The sequence below is a fragment of the Elephantulus edwardii genome, unplaced genomic scaffold (assembly GCF_000299155.1).
Source record: "Elephantulus edwardii isolate Elephantulus edwardi_28Jun2011 unplaced genomic scaffold, EleEdw1.0 scaffold00066, whole genome shotgun sequence".
Classification (NCBI taxonomy): Eukaryota; Metazoa; Chordata; class Mammalia; order Macroscelidea; family Macroscelididae; genus Elephantulus; species Elephantulus edwardii.
In genome coordinates, this window is record NW_006399816.1 from 16,079,828 (window position 1) to 16,098,113 (window position 18,286).

At 36.3% G+C, this 18,286-nt stretch overlaps 1 protein-coding gene across 1 annotated transcript in view; it reads right to left on the reverse strand.

Moving 5' to 3' along the window:
• The window catches only part of PIAS1 (protein inhibitor of activated STAT, 1), a 127,542-nt gene that overhangs the window by 31,131 nt on the left and 78,125 nt on the right, over positions 1 to 18,286 (reverse strand). The window contains exons 3-7 of the mRNA XM_006888361.1: positions 17,551 to 17,635; positions 16,925 to 16,972; positions 11,633 to 11,723; positions 10,207 to 10,341; positions 7,989 to 8,094 (exon numbers count right to left, since the gene is read on the reverse strand). Of these exons, the coding sequence (XP_006888423.1) occupies positions 7,989 to 8,094; positions 10,207 to 10,341; positions 11,633 to 11,723; positions 16,925 to 16,972; positions 17,551 to 17,635 (465 nt within the window). The remainder of the gene's footprint in view (positions 1 to 7,988; positions 8,095 to 10,206; positions 10,342 to 11,632; positions 11,724 to 16,924; positions 16,973 to 17,550; positions 17,636 to 18,286) is intronic.

Below are 18,286 nucleotides of genomic sequence, written 5' to 3' on the forward strand. Positions count from 1 at the left end.
CATAATCAATGAAGCACAGATAGACATTCCTCTGGTACTCCCTGCTTTCTGCCAAGATCCATCTAACATTAGCTACAGTATCCTTAGTACCATGATCCCTTTTAAACCCAGCCTGGACTTCTGGCAGTTCTCTGCTGATGTGCTGTTCCAACTGTTTTTGGATAACCTTCAGCAGAATCTTACTTGCATGTGAAATCAATGATATTGTTCTGTAGTTTCCACACTCAGTTCGGTCACCTTTCTTTGGAACGGGAACAGATATAGATCTCTTCCAGTCAGTTGGCCAAGTGGCTGTTCTCCAGATTTCTTGACACAACTTGATGAGCACATCCAGGGCAGCATCTGCTGGCTGAAATATGTCAATTGGTATACCATCTATTCCTGGGGCCTTATTTAGTGGAGCTAAAACATGAAAAGTGGTTAAAGGAAGTATTTGTGACCTTGACTTAGACAAGTATCTCTTATTATACAAAAATAACCCCCAAACTTTAAAAAAACGGAGGTGAAAGCCAAACTGCTTTAACAAAAATGAAAAGAAATAAAGATCTTGTTAAGAAGGAGGTAGGCCAAGAAAAAAATATTTGAAAAATTGTATCTGTTAAAGGACTTGTTTTTTCAACAAACACTGTGGAAAACGGGGTGAATGTGTCAGAGACAGTAAGGCTGGCATAGGATAGAGCAGGATTTAGGGCTACTGTACATAGGGTCACTATGAGTCACAGGCGACTTGACGACACATAACAGTAACAACATGAGAGAGATGTCACAGACAAAATCTCAAATGACTCACTAAGCATTAAAAGAACATGGAGGGAATACACAGAATCATTGTACCAAAAATAACTGACACTGAAAAATTTCAGGAAATACCATATAGTTAAAAGATAGTATTAATGAAGGAAGAAGCTCAACCTGCCCTGAAGGCACTGGCAAAAAATAAGGCCTCAAGAATCTATAGAATACCAATTGACATGTTTCAAATAACAGATACAGATATGGTCATGCTCACCAGTCTATGCTAGGAAATCTGGAAGACAGCTGCCTAGACAACTGACTGGAAGAGATCCATTATTTGTTTCCATTCTCAAGAAAGGTTATCCAACAGAAGTGGAAATTATCAAAACAGTATCATTATTATCACATCAAACAAAATATTGCTTTAGATCATCCAAAACCAGCTAGCATGGCCAGAGAACTGCCAGAAGTTCAAAGAGAACATAGAGAACTGCTAGAAGTTTAAGCTGAATTTAGAAGAGGTCATGGCATGAGGGATATCACTGCTAATGCTGGCTAGATCCCAGTTGAAAGCAAAGAATACCAGAAGAAGAATGTCTATTTTTACTTTACTGAGTATGCAAAGGCTGTGTGAATCACTGACTAATATAAAGAAGAATGGGAATCTCAACACTTAATAGTGCTCATGTGAAGCCTATACGTAGACGAAGAGGCTGTTGGGCAAACAGAGCAAGGGAACTCTGCATTGCTTAAAAATTAAGAAAGGTGTGTATCAGGGTTGTATTCTTTCTCCAAACCTATTCAATCTGCTGAACAAATTATTCAAGAAACAGGACTCTATGAAGAAGAATATGTCATCAGGATTGGAGAGACACTCATCAACAACCTAAGTTATGCAGATGACACACCGTGCTTGTTGAAAGGAGAATCTGAAGTGTTTGCAGCAAAAGATCAGCTTTCAATATAGACTGTATCTCAACGGCAAGAAAAATTCTCACCCCTAGACTGATAGTTACCATCATGATAAATGGAGAAAAGACAAACTATGAACGACTTCATCTTACTTCTTTAGTATTAACAGTTAGGAAATCAGGAGATGTACTGCACTGGGAAAGCCTATAGTAAAGACCTCTCTAAATTACTGTGGAGCAATGGTGTCAATTGATTCAGGCCGTCATCCTTTCAGTAACTTGCTATGCATGTGAGAGCTGGACAATGAATAAGGGTGACAAACTGATGCCTTTGCACTGTGGTACTGGAGAATACTGAATATTCCATGCCTTGCCAAAGAACAAACAGGTATGTCTTGGAGACCTTAGAGGCAAAGATGAGAAAGCTTCTTCTCATATAATGTGGGCATATTGCTAGAAGAGTCTATTCTTTGGAGAGGGACATCATGCATGGAAAGATGGAAGGCTGGTGAAGGAGAGGAAGGCCCTCAACCAGATCATCAACACAGTAACTGCAACAATGGCCTCAGGTATGTCAGGGATTGTAGGGATGGCACAGGATTGGCACAGGTGCAGATCTGTTGTTCACAGAATCACTATGAGTTGTACTTGACCCAGTGGCTCCTAACAACAATAAAAGACTTGAATAGAGAACATACAAAGAACTCTTAGAACTCATGGAGCTCTGGTGCCCTAGTAATGAGTTGTACTGTTAGTCCAAAGGTACACCACTGAAACCCACATCAGCTCCTCTATGGGAGAAAGATGGGCAGTCTCCTCCTGTGCTATTTATTTATAGTCTCTGAAAGCCTGCTGGAAGGTCAGCTATGAGTTGGTTCAGACTCAACAGCACATAACAACAGCAACAACTTACAATTCAATGTAATTAAACAACTCAATTTTAAAAATAAGAGAAATATTTTGAATAGATTAATTACCAAGGAAGCTCTAAGGAAGGCAAATGAATATTTAACATGTCATTACAAAAAAAGCCGAACTAAAACTACAATGAGATTCCACTATATACTAATTAAGAATGGCTAAAATCAAAACAGCTTCACACTATCAAGTGCTGGTTAAGGCTAAAACGGTTTGCTAGAAATTTAGCATATGATCCAGCAATCCCACTCCGATGTATTTATTCAAGAGAGATGAAAACATATGTCCACAAAAAACTAGATGCTTATATGTAAAATGCCAATGTTTATGGCAGCTTTATCCATATTAACTCAAAACTGGAAACAATCCAAATAAGCAACAACTGATGAATGGGTAAACAAATTATGGTATAAATAAATGGACTACTACTCAACAAGTAAAAAGGAGCAAGTTTCTCATACAAGAAAATACATCAACAAACCCTAAAAAGCACTGTACTGAATAAAACAAGCCATACACAAAAAAACTACTATTTCTATTTTATACAAATAATTGTTTTTAGCAATTGGCTCCTTATACTCTAGCAGGCATTTTCATAAGCAAACTACATTTTTGTACAGTGACACCGGAGTAGGCTGACATAGCACACTTATAAATAAAAGGCGGAGGCACCAGAGAGAGAGAGAGAAAGAAAAAAAAAAGGGGCTGATACGCACATTGTTTTCATGAAATATTGTACAGTATGATTCACTGATTATGGTAAAGTTAGCATTACAGATAAAGAAATCATGTAACTGAACATTAAGAATCAAAATTAAGGGGATGAGGACTCACTGTAAAGGTCACAGGGAAATTTCTGAGGTAAAAACACTGTTTCTACATTGACGGTGGTAGTGGTTCATGACTATATACATCTGTCAAAGTCAACAAACTGTAGATTATAAATTAGTGATGTTGGCAGCTTATAAAGTAAACTTAGCATGACTAGAAAGGGGAAAGGGACAGAAATAGAACTAGGTTTAATTTAATTACAAGAAAGAAAGGAGGAAAAAACGAAAATAAAAGTATGTGTCTTCTGCACTGCAATATCAGAGGTATGCGGTTCAAATCCACCAGATGCTCTGCTGGAGAAGGAGGGGCAATCTCCTCCTGAACCAATCAGATCCCATCTGACGGTGTATACCCACAAACACACACACACAAATATATATATATATATATATATATATATATATATATATATATATATAGAGAGAGAGAGAGAGAGAGAGAGAGAGAGAGAGAGAGAGAGAGAGAGAGAGGGAGAGAGTGTGAGTATGTCTCTTCTGTTGGTAAGGGAGAAAAAATTAAAAGCAGACACATATTTTTCCTGCTGTAATAAACAATACATGGGAAATCAACTGGCTATGTAGTACTAATGGTATTATATTATATAATATAAAGTTATAGCTAGACCTTGTGAAAGAAAGCTAAAAACTTTTATCTCGTTAGGATTTTCCAAATGATAATTTTGTTTGTTTTATTATTCAACAGGGTTTTGCCAACAAGATGGCTCAGTATGAGGGCTGGCTATGTCAGCATACCCAACCACACGATCAGTGGTTTGGTCCTTTGAAACAGGCAATATAAGGTGAATCGGGAGAGACACTGAAGGTTGAGTTAATTCATGTGGTCAGTGAATCAATCAATCACCACTATATAATGGAACTCCAATGAAAATTCTGGCCATCAAAGGTTTTGATATGCTTAGGTTTAGAGTAAGTTTTTCTAGCTGATAATATTCTGAATATTGTCACACACTGATGTGCTAGGAGCTATCTTCTTCATAGCAGGTATTTTCATAAGCTGTCTTGAGCAATTATTTAATGTTTCTGGTTTCCCTTCAGACTGTAAGCTTCTAGGGGTTGCAGTGTCAGTGCTCTATTTTCTTGTGCTCAGAACATAGTAGACTCTAAAATAATTTCTAGAATAAGTAGAAGAAATGAATCATATATTAACTTAGGGCAAGAAAGGGGAGATTTCCTCCTCGGAGAATGAAAGGAATGAAGTGAGAATGAATACAAATGTAGGATGTTTAAAAGGTACTTATGGAGGCACCAGGACTGGAAAAGAAACAGACTATTTTCATTCAGTGACTGTGTGCTAGGAAGACACACAGTATTAAAGTATACATGAAGTCTGACATAATCGCTGAAAGATGTGGGGTAAGAGGAAAAAATCAGACTGAAAGTTAATAAAAGACAGTTAAGTGATATTGATGTTACAACTATATATAAAAGAAGCCACAAGAGAAAATCTAGTAAATCAAGTAAATCAGAAAACAACTTTTCAAGGACATAGTATCTGACTTGACTAAAAAAGACTCTGCCAGTTGTTGCTATTGATGTTATGTGCTGTTGAGTTGTTTGTGCCTTATAGTAACCCTATGTACAACAGCGCTGAACCCTGCGCTATATTGAGTCAATTTCATTGTCTCTGATGCACCCATCCCCACCACCCCAGTCACTGGGTCAATCCATCTCATCCAGGGTCTTCTCTTGTGCTGTCCTTCTACTCTTCCAAGCATGATGTCCCTTTCCATGGACAGGTCCCTCCTTGCAACATGCCCAAAATATGTCAGATGAAGCTTCAAAATCTTGCCTCCAAGGAGCTGCTTGGTTTCACCCTCTCCAAGTCAAGTCTGTTTGTTCTCTTAGCAGTCTATGGTATATTCAACACTGCTCTGCAGCACCACAACTCAAGGGCCTCAATTCTTCCTCTATTATCCTTAGCCATGGCCCAGCTCTCTGAAGTGCTTGGGAAGATCATGGCCTGGATGAGGTGCATGTTAGTCTCTAGACAGACATTATTGTTCTTCAGTACTCTGGAGAGGTCCCTGACAGCAGATTTTCTCAAAGCAATTCACCTTCTAATTTCCTGGCTGCTGGTACTAAGAGTGCTGACTGTGGAGCCAAGCTAGCTGAAGCTGTTATCAATCTCAATCTCTTCACCAACTATCATGATTGGTGATTAATATAACTATATATAAACTCTAGTGGCGTAGTAGTAAGAAGTTATACTGCCAATCCAAAAGGCATGTGGTTCAAATCCACCAGCTGCTTTATGGAAGAAAGATGGGCAATCTCCATTTGTGTGGTTTACTGCCTCTGAAAACCTACTAGAGAGTCAGCTACAGGTCATTTCTGACTCAACATAACAACAACATACATAAACTGATTCTTGAAAAATAATCTGAGATACTTGTCTACTTTTTTCCCCTGTAAAATTGTTTAACAGCACAATTCATTTGTTGGGAAAGTTCTTTCTTTAAAGGTACTATAGAAACAGATATTCAGTAGTGCTGCAGAAGAAAAGGCCGAGTGATCTGCTTCCATGAATATTAGTCAAGAAAACCTTAAGAAGCAGTTCACTTATCACGTTGCCCTATGAAGGAACTGACTGAACAGCAACTTACAACGTAATTATTAACAATTTTGAACTAACTACAAACTTCCTTTTTGGCAGGTCTAAATTAATGTTCATTGCTATCCTGGACCAATAAGAACGAGATAAATTGTCAGAAAAATGTTTTCTGGTTTTTAATGTCTTTTTTACAACCATTTCTGTATCAGAGTTAAAATAGTTAGCTTTTGCTACTTAATAGTGGCCAACCAAGAGTGGCTCATTAGAAAAAATAAAATTCAAGGATCATCTTCCCAAATCTCCCTCCAGGTGGTGCTGTAATTACAAGTGGACAACGGTTAATTGAGTAAAACTCAAACCTCAAACAAACTCAATGCTATGAGTTTAAATAACTCATTAGTAACCCTCTACCAGTTTCCAAAGCTGTAAAACACATGAGAAGAGACTGCCCATCTTTCTCCCACAGAGCTGCTAGTAGATTTGATCTGTCAAAGAGGAAGTGCTATCTGGGTTAGTAGCACACTCTCTACAAGGTATACCACAGAGTATATTATTACTATTATTATTACTATTATCTTTGTTGTTATTATGCCCTGCTGAGTTAGAACCAAATCATAGCTGACCTTCCAGTGGATTTTCAGAGGCTGCATATCACAGAGATTGCCCATCCTTTTCCCTCTGAATCTATTTACAGAATAAAACTGTGCTGGAATGGTAGCACAACTCTTAAGCACATAGCTTTAGCTTCCTTTTTTATCCCAAAAGAGTTCACATATAACTCAGTAACAATGCTTTCCAACTAGATCTAGTACTGTGTAACAAATACAAAAATTGTCAGTGTAATCACAAAGAATGGACTTCCGCAAGACAGAAAAAAAGAAAGTGCTTCACTTGCACTCTCCTTCAGAAAGAGCTCTGGCCTGTTCTTTTCTCAAGAGCTCCACTATCTCCTTTCTCCCAACTTGTCAGATGGTACACCTCCGCTCCTCCAAGTCTCATCAGGGCTGTCACTCATAGTCTGTCAAGGAATGCCAACACAGGCATTATTAACTAAAAGCATGCAGCTTCGGACTCAGTATTAACTGATTTTCTGAAAGGGACCCCGTTAATACGGAAAAATCCTTCAATGAGTTATGGGTGTTAAATAACTAACTGGATACTGATATTCAGAAGTAATAAGATCTTTCATTTTAACACAGAAATCGGTAACGGGGAGGGGAAAAAGATAAAAAATGCTACAAGGGGAAATGAGAGAAAAGCTGAGCGTACTATCTTAGATCTTTCCACTAGTGTCCTTAAACATCAACCTGCATCAAGTATCTTTAAAGGAAAGCTATCTAATCCCTAACTGTCCTCATCCCTAGATCCATCCATAAAGAAAATAACTCTCACAAAAGATAGAAAAAAGGAAGAACTTATTTTCGCCTCCTTGGAAAAGCCACAGATTTTTAACACTCAAAAACTGAGTCCAGAACTGTCCAGTTGAGGAATTTACTAGATCTTAGTATGTCATGGTCCAAATCTCTAGGCAGATGAATAATACGAAATCCAGAGTAATTACTTGTTCACAGCCATACTTCTCATTAATAGCAGTACCTCACTTCATTATTATTCTAGCACATGAATTTCTTTACACTCGTTAATGCAGGATTAGAAATTTTTTTTCCTGGATAAATTTTCAGTCTAAAATAATTCTCCTGAAATATATGCCAAACTTCTCTTTCCTCCTTCTAGATTCCTTAAGCAATTATCTATTTTATAAAGTTTTAGTTAACTACTTTTCCATATTCGTATATAGGCTATAAATAGCTCATTTTTAGAATAATAAAATATAGATTAAAAATGACAGGTCATGACAAAGATACTAAAAGCTACTCTTGGGTCTTGTTTTACCTTAACTGGCAGCAAAAAGGTTTTTTAAAGTAATCCTGTATGACAGATTCTTGAGTAGAGAACATACTACTCTAACTTTTACAAAGTATTTCGGCTACATAAACAAACAAAAAAAATTATCATACGTACTTAAAGCTCTAGAGTGATCCGGATTCCGTATTCCCTTTGCTCGTAATCTCTGAAGAAGAACTGTTGAGGACAACTGTTTTACAAGATATACTGCCATGGAATAGTTCTGAAAGGGGGGGGAGGTGCAGAAAACAATATACGTTAATGAAATTACACTTCTATTTTAATCCCACATTGTTAGGGAAATCAAATGAGTACTTATTAAAACACCTATGATATGTAAAAATACTTCTTGTAGGTGTTTTCATTTAATCCTTACCAAAAACTCCTGAGGTTGTTATATACTACCTACTTGTATGGATGATGAAAAGTAAATTACTTGCTATCACCTTACAACTTCTAAGTGATAAAGCTAGAACTTAAACCCAAGTCTAGCATGCTTCTTAACTACCTGACTCCCTATACTTGAAGATAATGAATTTAAAGCACTGCATAAAAGAACACTGTTGAGATTAAAATAAACCATTATATGGTAATAGATATTAAAAATAGTAGCTATTTTTAAAAATTAAGAGATTGGATTCCTAACCTATCCTAATTTGTACCTTTTATAACTTCAACTAGTTCTTGAAAAAAACTCTACTTGGTCTATTATTACCACAAAGTTCTTTAAGAAAAGGGAATATTAAATAAACTGCTAGTTTGTCAGATAAATAAATGAATACCTACTGCCAACAAAGAAGAGAACAAAGTATAGTTCATTAGCATGCAAAAGTTTAGATTAGAAGAGGGGCATGGTTTACATACATAGGGTGTCAAGGAGGCCTAAATGAGAAAGATCACTGCCTACTCATTATAGGAATCAAGATGAAGATCAAAAGATTTGAAAAGTAAAAGGAAGAAAAATTACTACCATCTTATAACCACATACAATTTGCAAAGTGAAAGGCTGATGAATAAAAAAAGTCTAGGTACTCTGCTCACGATTACACAAGTACATGGTGACAGTGCAGGTAATAGAAACCCACAGCAGAGATGTCAAGAGATGACTTAATGACTAAGGCCAGTGTTATTTCTCTACAATGCATGCTGTCAAAGATCCTATTTGCTTTGAGTCTAATGTACATTTCAATTTTCAATTACTTCCACAATTTTGAAAATGTATTTTTTTCTTTTGTCAATGAGACAACATTTTCTGCAGTATTCTCCAGAAAGTCAAATTTTCACTTGAAGTTCATAAACCAATTCATATTAACCTGATAGGTTCTCTTTTCATATTAGGGAACTGAAGCACAAAACTTAAGTAACTTGCCCAAAGTCACACACCTAATAAACTGCAGAGCTGGGATTCAAACCCAGGTGCTCTGGCTTCAAGATTATTTTCTCAACCACTAGGCTGCAATGCTTTTCGAGAAATGCTTTTTTCTCTGTAGGGGAAGTAACAAAATGATGTGTTAAAGAAAGTTACTTTACTTTTCAAATAAAGAACACATAAACTTACAATTTTTCTAAATTTTAGAGCATAGAACATACTAACCTAACATATAACCAAAAAGCTTCTTTTAGAAAAAAAGAAAACTTACTCATCTTAATATTTGTTTATTATTTCAAGTTTGATGGAAAGTGAAGAAATGCTTAATTAACATTGAAATTATGTACTACTGACAAGTTGAATCTTCAGAACTAAGAATTACCCTCAGGCTTTATATAAATATTTAAAAAGAGATCAAACAGAAACTACATCTAGCTCAGTGAATAGGTATGTTCACTCTAGTTTAAACATGTAACCAAATTAAAGAAAAAAGCAAAAAAGCAAGAAGAATGTCAAATATTAACAATGTCACCTGAACATATAATATGGAATTCAATTTTACAGCAAATGAAAAGTGGAGAGCAACAAAGAACCCCTCAAAGTTAACAGAGGTATAATATCTCTTCTTAGGTAGATATTATAGTGTTACTGTTAATCCTTTAAAATACTATCTAACTCCAACTACTGATATGTATGACATCACTGATGTTTTTGTCAAATGCTTTTTTTATGCTAAAGTTGGTGGATTTGAACTGATGAAAATGTGCAGCCTTTGGGTTAAAGTCTTGCATCTACACCACCAGAGCTCTCTCCTATTAACTCTTGCTGTTGTTAAGTGCCAGCTAGTCAATTACAACTTAGAGCGACCCTGTGAATAACGGATCTGTCCTATCTCTTGCCACCCTCACTATGTGACCAAGCCCTTTGATTGCCACAAATATGTAGCAGAGACAAAACTTTACTTACCCTTCCAATTTCTGCAGTCCAAGAAACAACAATAGTGTTTGGTACTGTTGTGGACAATCGGACAAGTGAGGTGATATTAATTGGTCGGCTGGGTCGCTTTGGTTCCACACCATTTTTAGTAGGTGGAAGATAACCCTAAGAATGAAATAATTTTATTTAAATAGTAATTTAAATTTCCATTCGTATACCTAAAACATTCAAATCAACAAACTACATGTCAGAAAGTATCAATATTTTCATTAAAGAGTAAAGAAATGAATATTTAAAAGTTTCCTACATTATTGGCCTTGTCTCCTTATCTCCTTTTAAGAAGGAAGGTCTGTCCGTTTGAAGATGTAATTTTCTAATAAATGTACCATTACCATTAACCCTAAAAAGTTTCCTACACTATTATTTCTCTAACCAACACTACAGTCTCGACTGACTTGAGATCTCCCATGCACACAAGCTGCTTGAGGTGGCAGCCCTGATCTCTACTCCAGAGACAAAGGAAGTCAGTAAGCTTCAGGAGACCAGGTCATCAGGGAAGGCACTGCACCCCCGCCCCAAGAGTGAGCACTTAAAAGTGCTTGTGGGGAGATGGGACTGAGGATAGTTACTCCATTTGGAGATCCCTGCCTCCTTGGCTGTGGGACCATCCCAGGGGCCAAACGGGACAAGAAAATTTGGGACACAGAGCTACACGCAGAGTAAAGACATTCTCAGTTTTTTACAAAAGGGAGGGATGATTTGAGACACCCTCACCGAGCACAAACTGCTTAAGTTGGCAACCCCCATCTCTAAACCACACTATTGTCTTAATATTTGTAAACCAGAGGAAAAATAAGGCTGGAAAGAAGAAAAAAAAATGTTTTTAAACAAAAAGAATTCATAAAAAGCTTAGATAAAGTCTATATAGGAATATTTTCAAAGGTACCGAAACAGTACCTCTCTCTCCCAGACCTTGTTTAAAGTATGTTTTTTGAAGCTGAGTAGAACACACCCATAGCTGACCCTCAAACAGGTTTTCAGAAGCGGTACACTGCCTGGTAGAATGCCGATCCGTCTCTCACAGAGCACCTAGTGGATTTGAACTGTCTGTCTTTGGATTGCCGCACAGCATCTTACCACCAAGCCTACAGAGATCCCGTTCAAAGCACAGGTGTCTTCAAATAGCCACTTTTACAGACCTCCACGAACACAACTGTAGTTCTGTTTAAACAAGCTCCTTCTTACATCTCGTATCATTCTAAAGAAATCATACCTGTACTTTGTCTCTGTTAATGTCAAAGCTGCTAATTGTATAAAGTTCAAGTGTTTAAGCCAAATGCATGACAATATAGGGAAAACAAAAATGCTTTCTTAATAAAAATCTAAAGTCATGGTGATGATGACTTCTTTGATACTATAGTGGCAATGAATTTTAAAAATTGCTTTTAGGACTTACTGGAAGGCTGCAAGGCTTGGTATTCACTTTCACACATAGATTGGGTGGGAAGTGATCTTCTTGTGGACAACTGGTTTCTGATAAGCAAAACCTAAACAATAAAAAGTTTAATTTCCTTTATTAAAACACAAAATAATTTTTTGTCCAAGAGTTAATTAAAATATAATCTGAACCAAAAAAAGGGGAAACTATGAAAGCTAAGCATTTCACACTGTATAAAAAACAATTCTGACAGTCAACAAAGGCTTTTACTGCTCATGGCTACCAATCTGTAGTTTTTATAATACTGTCATTAGTCATTAATTAGTTCAAGTTTATTCTCATGAGCACCAGATTCCTAGGATATTAACACATGTTAAAGGGTACGGGAGAATCCTATAATTGAATACATTTCAGAAATTCTCTTCAATAAGACATTAAACAACAACTTCTGGCAAAGATATGGAAAGAATATATGTAAAATGGTATAACCACAATGAAATGCAGTTTGGCGCTTTCCTAAAAAGTTGGGAACAGGAATACATTTGAGCTAGAAATCCCACTACTGGAAACACAGTCTAAAGAAATAGTTGTGACATGGACACTGCAGCACATATACATCAGTAAAGAGACAGAAACAACACAAGTGCCCATCAAAAGATGAAGGGCTAAAGAAACGGTGGTACACACAATGGATTATTATGCATCACTAAACTGCACAGTTGGGATGAAATTGGAACAGATTATGCTCAATGACACAAGTCACAAAAGAATAATTATGGTTTTAAGATCACTAATAAAAAAATCCCCAAGAAATAGTTTATACACAGAAAGAATCAAGCTTGGAAGGTTAGCAGAGAATCATAGGAGGTAGAACAAAAATTTTAAAAGTAATGGAAAAACAAATTCTGAATTAGGAAAAATTTCCTTAACACAGAATTTTTCAGAAGCTTAAAATGGCTAAAATGCACTGTGAGTTTCTAAAAGGAAAATATAATACTTCCAGATTAATTTTCCTATGAGACTCTTTTTTATTCTCAACAGGACATACTGGAAAGGCCTTTAATCCAATCCTAGGACCAAGATAATCAAGTGCACTGCTCAGAACTAAAGTTGAATATTATTATCATTACTCATGTTCTCTCATAGAAATGACAGCAGCCACTGAGGTGGAATCAATTCACCCTCCAAAAGGTTTACGAGGCTGTAAACTGCACAAAAAGATACTGTCCGTCCTTCTCCTTTGGTGGATTTGAACTGCCAGCGACATGCAGCCTTGAGGTCAGCTGCTTAATTTCCTACATAATACACCACCAGGACTGCCAACCTTGTTATAGTACAAGTATTTCAAATAGTATTTTAGAGCCTTAATAAAATGTTTATTTCTATGTTAAACACCATCACCTTTTGGAAAAACCAAGGATAGCTAAGTTTAAGTTATACTTTCTCTCTCTATTCAGTCTTATAAAATGCTCTAGTGGCTCACCGAAAGGCTTACAGTTCAAATCGACTCTGTGGGAGAAAGATGAGTAATCTCTTTTACCAAAGATTTAAGACCTTGGAGATCCAATGGTTGCCACAAGTCAAAATTGACTAGAAGACAGTGGGTTACTCATTCTTGTTGAGGTAATTCTGACACATAGCACCCACTTGGTTTTTATCAAGAATGTAAATTTTAAGAGAGGAGACAGCCCCATCTTTCTCCCACAGAGCAGATACTGGATTCAAACTGCTGGTCTTTTGATTAACAGACCAATACATTACATACTAATGTCATCAGCACTCCTTTCCCGCTTGAATAAGTAATGGGATACTTCTTTATTTTGCTCTTTCTGACTTCCATTCTTTATTAGGGAGCTCTGATGGCCAGTCCACAGGGACCTGACCACCAAGATCATAAAAAGATTAAGAATTACTGACTTTTAAAGCATTTCTCAGAATGCACAAGTTCATCTCTAACTCTCTATTCAGATGAGTGGGTTTTTGGTTTTGGTTTGTTTAATTTTTTATTTCAATAGTAACAGGATGCACAACATTTTAAAACAATCATTTCAATGCAGTGATAATTTAATACATGGCCCCTCAGCTGCCTGAAGCAATAGGATGAGAGTAATTCATATGACAAGTTAATTTCTATTCTAAACTATCTTAACAAACTAATCAGAAAAAAAAGATAAAGGGGGGAAATAGTAGAAAGTAGTTGTGAAGTAATTCAGGAAGGAGGGAAAAAACAGGCATACAAATGAAAACAGATTTAAAATTTTAAGACAGTCTAGATTTTTTATTTTAGAGAGACAACTTTCTACAAATGAAAATTTACCCAGAAATCAAACATAAGAAACTCATCAAAGCAAGACTCTTTTTGTTTGGGGGTAAGGATGGAGACAGGAGGACAGCCAGAATGAGGACCCCTAGGGATGGCACTATGCAACCAAAAGGTTGAAAGTCACTGTTTTAAGAGTTGATTTACAAAACAACTATGAGATATCATCTCACTCCAGTAAGAATAGCAAAATTTAACAGAACAGCAAGCAACAAATGCTGGCATGGTTATGGAGAAACAGGAACCCTTATTCACTGTTGGTGGGAGTGTAAAATGGTACAATCACTGTGGAAGGCATTGTGGCTTTTTCTCAAAAAGTTGCAGAGATACCATTTGACTCAGCAATTCCACTACTAGGAATATACCCCAAGAGACCATAACTGCCACCCAAGCAGATATATACACATCCATGTTTATCGCAGCTTTGTTCACAATAGCAAGGAGTTGGAAACAACCTAAGTGTCCATCAACAAACGAATGGATGATAGAGAAGCTGTGGTATATTCACACAATGGAATACTATGCTGCACTGAAAAAAAACCCAAACAACAGGAACTCATGAAATATTATTAAAAATGGGTGACCCTAGAGGATATTATGCTGTGTGAATCTCAGTCATAAAAGGACAAATACTGCATGGTGCCACTGGTGTAAACAGGACTGACCTCAGGGTTGGAGGGAGACTGAGAAAGATGGGTTCAATGTATACTGCATTGAAACAGATGAGGGAGAAAACTGTTTAAGAGGGATATGTGATTAGGTATTTTTGTCATGATGGGACTCCAGAGCGAAGGCTACATAGTGGAGTGGACCTGGGGGGAGGGATTGTAAATCAATGAAAAAATTTTTCTTTTACTTTTTCAAGAGGGTAGTGTACTACGGCGGAGATTTGGGAGGGGAGAAAAGTGGGACAATGAATGAATGGAAATCCAAAGTCTCTGTAAATTTTCATTGAAATTAATAATAAAAAAATTTTTTTTAAAAAAAGAGAGAGTTGATTTACTACCCTAAAGAAACCATAACTGCCACCCAGGCAGATATATGCACACCCATGTTTATTGAGGCTTTGTTTACAATAGCAAAGAGTTGGAAACAATCTAAATGCCCATCAACAAACGAATAGAGAAGCTGTGGTATATTCACACAACGGAATACTGCGCTGCATTGAAAAACAAGGAACTCATGCAATGTTATTCAAAATGGGTGACCCTGGAGGACATTATACTAAGTGAAATATCTCAGTCACAAAAGGACAAATACTGCATAGTGCCACTGTTGTAGAACAAGACTGACATCAGGGTTGGAGTGAGACTGAGAAAAACTGGATAAGTTATTTATACTGCATTGAAACAGATGAGGGAGAGAAAAGTTTAAAAGCGATATATGATTGGGCATTATGGTTATGAAAACAGTCCAGAATGAAGGTTGCATAGTGAAGTGTATTTGGGGGAAGTGGTGGGAGAGATTGAACCAATGAAGAAATTTTTCTTTTACTTTTCAAAGGGAAGAGCGAACTGGGGGAGAGGGGTGAGCAGGGAGAAAAATGGAACAATGAATGAATGAATTGAAATCCAAAATCTCTGTAAACATTCATTAAAATTAATAAAATACAGTTTAACAAAAACAAAAAAAGTTTATTTGCATATTACTCATACTAAAATGTAATTTTACCATTTACAATAGTGACTTTTAAAACTTCTTTTTATTTTCCCTTGTGTACCGTTGAATCAGCTCTGTCTGGCACAGGAGGAGATCTCCTTTCCTTCTCCAGTGGAGCATCTGGTGAATTTGAACCGTGTGCCTTCAGGATTGCAACACAGCTTCTTACAACTAGGCCACCAGAGCTCCCTAAAAATTTTAACTTTTAAATTCTTAAATTGTAATACAGAATTAAATTTGAAGGTGTCACTTTCATTTCTAATTTATTCAGTCAAGAGTAAGTATCTAAATTTCCACATAAGATAATCTTGCCTCCCAAAACTGAGAACTAGACTGTCAAGTTTACTGAGGTCTTATGCTTTATGAATCAGAAACTAATCAAACTTTTCTCATTGTTTTCCCATTACAGTTCAAAGCCAAAATCAGGCTTTTAGTTTCATAAAGTTCTTGAGTGACTGCTTTAAACTTTGTATTTTCACTCATATTGTATCTGTAAATATATCAGATTTTCTGATTATTAAGTAATATCAGTTAGGGGGAACTCTGGTGAATGAGTGGTAAAGCAATCTGAATGCATCCAGTTCATACTCAACAAATGTTCCAAGGGGAAAAGACAGGCAATCTTCTCTTTTGAGATTTAGTGCCTCTGAAAACCTGCTGGAGGGTCAGCCATGAGTTGGTTCCAACTTGAGGGTATGTAACAACAATAAGCTATCAGTTAGACTTATCCTCCTCAGAAAAACAGCTTACTGAACTAAATAACTGGTTTTCTATTTGTTTTATTCAAAATGCAACAAGTACACAGTGGGAGCACTTACTAACAAAGAGTATAAAAGGATTTCTATAAGTAAAAGAAGACACATTAATATAAAAATGACTTGAAACTTTCAAGGAGAAACTAGGAGACATAAAAAAGAAAGTGAGTAAGGGACATCTGTAAAATCATTATGGACCATTTTCCTTTACTCTTTACAAAGTACTGGAATGTCTTACACAGAATTCAAACCAGACAGCATTTAAATGAACAATTTAAGATCCATGACAAAGCAAATTAGAGTATCCTGGCTTTTGTTAGTTTATGAGATACTTGACATTTAATCTAAGTTCTAGTTCTTGATCTACAGTTGTTTGACTCTCATGCAGATAAGCACTTCTTATATTAAAGTCTAAATTGGGTAAAAATTTGTTATCTCCTTATAAAAAATGCTTTTTCTAACTTAAACACCTAGAGTCAAAATTCTATACACTTACTGAAAACTAGATATATTTTTAAAACCTCTAAGGAATGTTAACTTTTAAACTTTCGATATATATTGCAGTTAACACTGTACCTTAACTGGACCTGCACTGTGAAGTCACATTTGGTCCCAGAAATATCCCTAGAATGACAGAACAAGGACAATTACTTTAAAGTATTCACATGAAAGGTGATTCAAAGTCATTGTTACTCCAGACAGTTTTTTAAATGACTACAACTATAAATGTTCTTAGGGCAATTAACATTTTAAGTACTAATTTTGCCAAGTACTAATAACAACGGGGGAGCTCTGGTGGCTTGGAGGATACGGAGCTAAATTGGCAACCCAAAGGCACGGAGTTTGAGTCCACCAGCTGCTCTGTGGGAGAAAAATGAGCAATATGATGGGCAATCTCCTCCCACGCAATTAAACTACCTCTGAAAACCCGCTGAGAGTTAGTTATGGGACAGTTCCAACTCAAAGGTACATAACAACAATAGTAACAATGGGCTCAGGTGTATCAGAGATGATGAGGATGGCACAGGATAGGGCAGGGTTCAGATTCGTTGTTCACAAGGTCACTGAATCATACTCAAGTTGACAGCACCTAATTACAACAGTAGTAATTCTCATCTAATATACTGTTTTAAGAAATAGCTTATAGGTAATAATATAAGGCTCAAATATGAAATGAAAAATTGTATGGAAGACCAACTTACATGGAACTACTGATTTGCTGCACTTGTTGTGGTGTCAATGCAAATGCAAAACAGGTTTCTCGAAAGCGCTGACTGTTGTCTGATGCTAAAGAAGAAAAGAATTATAGTTTTAATTACCATCATTTCACCAGCTGAGAAGACAACAGCAAAAATATACTCATGCCTTTAATTAACTAGGAAGTATTCTAGAGTTAAGATAAAAATGCAATTAAAACATTGAAAAATCATTGTAATTAATGTTATAAAATACAATGTGTATGAATGATTGAATGACAAACCACTATGATCTGCAATTCTTCACTTAAACAAAAATCCACTGAAAAAGAAGAAATATGTAAGCTGTAATACTTTAGTGTCCCAGTAGAAAAGGAGTTGAACTATCCAAATATAAGTGGTTTGAATCTACCACCTGCTCAGAGGAAGATGGGCAATCTCTTCCTGTGTGATTTACAATCTCCGAAAACCTATCTGATGGAGGGTCAACTATGAGTCAGTTTCAACTCCATGCCACATAATAGTCAACAACTATGTAAGGGAAACAGACTCCAAAACTGTCAATTCCAGAATTATCAGAATTCAGATTCAGAAAAAAAATTTTTAAAAAACACTAAAAAATCAATTTGTAGTAATACAGGAGATGTTGTTGTTAAGTGCTGTCGAGTTGTAGGCGACTCATAGCAAGATACACCTGTATTTAAAAAGGTTGGGTAAAAAAAAAAAAAGGTCAGATATCTAA